Source organism: Phycodurus eques, chromosome 13 (genome assembly GCF_024500275.1).
Source record: "Phycodurus eques isolate BA_2022a chromosome 13, UOR_Pequ_1.1, whole genome shotgun sequence".
Classification (NCBI taxonomy): Eukaryota; Metazoa; Chordata; class Actinopteri; order Syngnathiformes; family Syngnathidae; genus Phycodurus; species Phycodurus eques.
Genome location: NC_084537.1, coordinates 6,634,303 through 6,639,548, shown reverse-complemented (window position 1 = coordinate 6,639,548; position 5,246 = coordinate 6,634,303). Strand labels below are relative to the sequence as shown.

The 5,246-nt window shown below is 42.1% G+C and overlaps 1 protein-coding gene across 1 annotated transcript; it reads right to left on the bottom strand.

Moving 5' to 3' along the window:
- Positions 1-986: 986 nt before the first annotated feature.
- On the bottom strand, positions 987-2,457 carry LOC133411863 (gastrotropin-like). Its single transcript, XM_061694618.1, has 4 exons — positions 2,357-2,457; positions 2,094-2,269; positions 1,936-2,025; positions 987-1,076 (listed from the first exon to the last, which is right to left on the bottom strand). Exons 1-4 carry the CDS (start codon positions 2,421-2,423, stop codon positions 1,026-1,028), a joined length of 384 nt encoding a protein of 127 aa, XP_061550602.1. The 5' UTR covers positions 2,424-2,457; the 3' UTR covers positions 987-1,025.
- Between the last annotated feature and the right edge of the window lie 2,789 nt (positions 2,458-5,246).

Here is a 5,246-nt window from a genome sequence, read left to right as displayed (position 1 = left end):
TGGCTCGGTCTCTATACACATTACTTCCGTGTAGACTGTGTAGAGTCAAGCTTGTCAATGTTAACTCACTGTCTGTTAGAATTGCTATTTGTTTATTTTAAGTTTTAGGTCTCATCGCACATTTGTAATTTTGATTTAATCCTTTTCGAATCACTATTTCTCATGTTTAAAGTTATTACAAAACCTTCATTGGCTGCGCCTTATATTTGTCAATTTGGTAAGAGGCTGGGAAATTAGCCCGGCGCACAAATTTTTTTTTTACCTGTGCTGTAAAGCTGTAGGGCCTTGCAGAATTGTGGATCTGTATGCCTTTTGTGATGGAACAGTTTTGCTGTGCAACAGGGGAGTTTGAAATACTCCCTCTGCTTATTTTATTATTATTATGATGATTTTTATTGGCAGCACAGGTTCTTACAGGTGTTTCGACACTATAAAAGCATCCGACCGCACCACTCATCAGTAGTACTGCCTTGCTCATTTCCCACATCCTGTCTTGTCCTGGCCTTTCCACTCCTCTCTCATCTTGTTCTCTTGGTTAGTTGTTGTATGTCCTCACCGGTTGTCCCCCTGTCCACAAATAACAACACGATTTGACTTTTATAATGTTACTTGTGGTCAAATACTGTATCTAGACTGTCTAACTATTGTTCTACTGTGGTTCGCACCCCTATTCCCCTTGTCTGTTCTGTTCCTCTGTCTGTCCTCTAAAACCCTTTTCTGTCCAGCTGCATTTTCAATAAACATCCGAATAATGAAAAACAAATAAATAAATAAGCAGAGGGAGTATTTTAAACTCCCCTGTTGCACAGCAAAACTGTTCCAGCAAAAAAGGCATACAGAGCCACCATTCTGCTAGGCCATGCAGTTGAACAGGACAGGGTAAAAAAAAAAAAAAAAAAAAAAGGACAAGCACAAACATTACTAAGGGAACAACAAGTTCATGATAATGTCAAACTTCATTTATTGTGCTAAATGTAGTCCTGAAGTCTCCATTGTACTTGTAGTAGTCCGAGGTCATAATGCATTTAGATCTTCTTGCTGGTTCTCTTGAGCACTACAGACCCAGCTGTGGAGATCTAGAGAGAGAAGCACAGGCAGTTTTACCTTTGAAACATCCATCCATCCACTTTCTATACTGTTGGAGCCTATTCCAACTGAGAGCCAGGTTGTGCCCTGGGCTGGCTACCAACTAGTCACATCGGCACATATAGACAGCAAATCCCTCACGCTTACATTCACACCGATGGAAAATGTAGAATCTCCACTTAACCTAACCTGCAGTACCTAAAGAAAAGCCACACATGCATGGGAACTGAGAACTCCTGAGCCAAGAGTCATACACAATGTCTTTATGTTGTACTTGTACTGTTGTAACCCTTGTACTAACCCGGAGACAAATTCCTTGTGTGTTTTGGACATACTTGGCAAATAAAGATGATTCTGATTCTGATTCTGATTCTGATTCTGATCCACCCAAACATTATTTTTACATTTGTATCTTGTAACTACACAGTCCATTTTAATGGCATTTTGAGAACAAGTCTATACACTCGCTGGCACAAATATCACCATAAGGTCACCTGTACAATCTATGGATATCCAGTATAAGACTTGCACTTCTACTTCAATGTTAGACTCAGAGAGATATCAATTTACCAAGATGTTAATTATTCTGGTTAACATTTGCAGGGCTGTAGAACTTCACTAAAACATAATGACAGGTGGTTACACCATTTTTGGTTTGTTTATTTCGCAACACTCGAGGAAAAGTACCAGTAGTGTATGATGCATATATAGAATAAGCTAATGGCGTTTTCAGTGAGAGATGTTAAGTCATTTTAAGTGTTTTCCTTGTGTATTTCTACATATATCTTTTTTAATGTCTAAGATAACAATCATTTCATGACATGAATAAGATCAGATGCGTGTGGTCACCTCAATGAGCTTTCCTCCGCTGATCTCAGAGGTGTGGTGGTAGTTGGGGAAGTTGACACTCAGCTTGCCTCCCTCCATGTTCACTGTGGCCTGAAAACATTCCCCTTGTACTTATTTAATGGTCCCAACAACCAGTGAACAAGCCCTTTCCATCCTACCTTGAACTTCTTTCCTCCAATGGTCTCCATGTCGCACTCCTTTCCAACTGTAAATTTGTTGGTAACCTTGGCGTTTGTGGGATAGATCTGAGTCCAGGAGACGTCGTTTCCGTCCTGGGTCACCTCTGTGATCAGCTTGTAGTCACGGCCTTTCTCAATTATGTCAGCAGGGATACCTGGAGTGGGAATGAGGGAGAATGGTGGTCAGGACTCAGGTTTGAGAAAGACATTTTGGTTGGCCGTGAATACTGATCCAACTTTACCGAGGAGCTTGCAAAACTCATCATAGCCCTCCTGGGTTTCAGTTTCCCATCGTCCAGAGAAAGCCATCTTGGAGGTGTTGTGTTAGGAGGTGCTGAGGCAAGCTGAGGGGAAAGTAAGGCGCCGAGACCAAGACGCCTCTCTGTTTATATACTGTCCACCTCTCACCACCTCCCAATCGTCGCTGAGAATGATGACTAGTCAGCTATCAAGGATACAGGAATGTTTATGGAGGTAAATGCTGATAGCAGGGTGAGCTGGTGACTCACCACGAGGTCGATGGACTCTCCTGTAACGGCCTATTGTCACAGGCTCTACATTTATGCTGTGTATTGTGACATCAGATAATTGCTTTTTTTTTTTTTTTTTTTTTAACGTGGGTCATTTATTGGAAGTCGTTTCTTATCTCGACAACGGAAAGTTGGCTGTATAAAAAAGTGGATTATGCAAAACCTTTTCTACATATATATAGACAATATTTTCTCTCACATCAGTTTAAAGTCCTTTATGCAACAATGCATTCTCATTGTCTCAGTTAAATTGGTCTCCCGTTCATTTCGAAATAAAAAGTTCTATACTATTTGCAGCAACGTTCATCATAGCAGGTCTGCCTCACTGTCAGAGTTCCCGGCTTTGGATTTTGGCTCAGGCCCATCTGTGTGCGTTGACTGGCGACCAGTCCGGGGTGCAACCCAACTCTCCCCCAAAGTCAGCTGCGATAGTCTCCATGTCCCCACAGCACTGAAAAGGAGAAGTGGTATTGAAAATGGATGAATGGAAAATCCTTATAAACATTAATGGCAGAAAAGGTGACTTCTTTTTGCTGAAGCACTCAGATTCAACCACTCACAATACGGCCATTTCAAAGACCAATAATAGTGTTTCTAAAGCATGAAAAGTCAGCGTGGCCTTGAAGCTCTTTATTGATACATAAAACCTCATGTTGGGCAACATCCTATAAAAGACACCCAGTATCTTTATCTCTCTCACTGACTTTTCTGATCTCATACACACTCATGCGGGAAGCCATCGCTCTAAAGTGCACACATGCACTTATACACAAAAGAACATCCACCTGACTTTTTCTATGAACGGATGAATGTTCTGCTGTTCTATGGGTCATGACAGTGCTGTTAGACTTATAACCGTCTTGTATCTGCCTGTGAAGATTGCACTTACTTATCGAGCATATTAAGAGGTTTTGTAAAGTTTATCTCTTGCTTTGGTTCTAAACACCAATTCTGTTTTAATTTCTTGTTAATATTGGTGTATTATTGGGAGAGCTGGCACGGAATGAGTTAAGGGACAAACCATTTTACTTTTGTCACAAAATAATCTTTGGATTTGCTGCAGATTCGGAAAAAAAAATAAATAAATACTCAAAAGTCTCTGGAAACAGCTATGTTGAACCATGCACCAGTGTTATACCAGACCGAAAGCCTACACAGGACCCTAGAAGGGCACAATTTGATTTGTTCTTTTTAGAAAACAAATCCTATTGGAAATATTTAAATGGAAAGCGTCCAACATTTTAACATCGTTACCAAGCATACATGTGTAAAACGAATTCTTGGAATTTCTGCCTGAGGGATCATTAATCAGCCTCTGACGGTGTAGTTGTACACTTAGTTCTGTAAAGGCTGCATGTAATCAATTCCCACTCAGTGAAGGTGTGAATGCAATTGTGAATGGTTGTCTATCTCTATAGAGTATGTGCCCTGTGATTGACTGGCAACCAGTCCAATGTTGTAGTCTGGGATCAGCTCAAGCTCCCTGCAACCCTGAAAAAGCAGTATATTAAATGAATGGATCCGTATACAAAATACTCATACAGAATAAACAATCATAATACATCCATGGTAATGTCAATAATAAATGACAAAGGACTGTCACGTTTGGGGGGGTTGTCGGAATAGTGCGCAGGCAAAGGTGGACGCAAGAAGAGGGACGCAGGCAAGGAAGGCAGGAGTTCAGGGGAAACTAAAAAAAGGTGTTTATTTGCAAAACAAAGGTAGCCGGATGAAAAAGCTACAAACCCAAGAACAAAAATAACTGAGATACAAAGTACAATTAAACATGGAGAATAGACTCACCACCACGGAGAACAGAACATGCTACAGTGGACAAGTAACGTCAGAGACCGACTGAATGAAAAACAGGGAGCTACCGTAAATACCAGCGGTGAGATCAAGTCATTGCTTTGCAAGTCCCAAGTCAAGTCCAAGTTAAGACTGTCACGTTTCAAAATCGTATATGAATTGGACTGGGCCCAAGAGCAGACTGAGGCGGAGTGAGTAGATTTAGAACGCTTTATTGCGGGTTGGCTCAGGGTAAGGATATCCAAGGCGAGGTGGTGGACCGTCGGGACAAGGAGCGAGCAGGAAGCGGGACTGTAAGCAGGCGCGGTAGCTTGGCGGTGTGGCTGGAGCAGTCAGCGAGACGGGGAAGGCACAGAAGGAACACTGGAGACGGAGAAGAAGACAATCGGGTGAGTATTGATGCGGGTTGTTGGATAGCTACTTGCATACCACAAAACCTGGATGTACGAGAGTCGGCCGGTGAGTCACCAACAAGTGTCAATACTCAGGCGACGGCTTCCTGGAGCTGACAGGCTTATATGCAGGCAGTGATGAGTGCTGATTGAAGGCAGGTGCACGGCCAAGGTGATGCTGATTGCTGGAGGGAGAGAGGGAGAGAGAAAGAGAGGCAAGGCGCAAAGCGTCACCCAAGCTCCAAAGGAGGAACTGCAGGGCACAGAGCATGACAAAGACAAGCAAGACCCAAATCATTTCTTGTGAGTATCAAAAACATAAGGCATTAATTGATAAAAGAGGAACACAAGTTTGTCATCTTCTAATAAAGGTCTAATTTTATCGAACTGTGATATCTCAG

What these genes read in the sequence shown, in the direction of transcription:
- LOC133411863 (XM_061694618.1), bottom strand. Translation starts at nt 2,423, where the DNA reads ATGGCTTTCTCTGGACGATGGGAAACTGAAACCCAGGAGGGCTATGAT. An exon ending in TGAGTTTTGCAAGCTCCTCG is followed by an intron (nt 2,270 to 2,356) that starts GTAAAGTTGGAT and finishes TTCCCACTCCAG; the next exon opens with GTATCCCTGCTGACATAATT. An exon ending in TTGGAGGAAAGAAGTTCAAG is followed by an intron (nt 2,026 to 2,093) that starts GTAGGATGGAAA and finishes GAATGTTTTCAG; the next exon opens with GCCACAGTGAACATGGAGGG.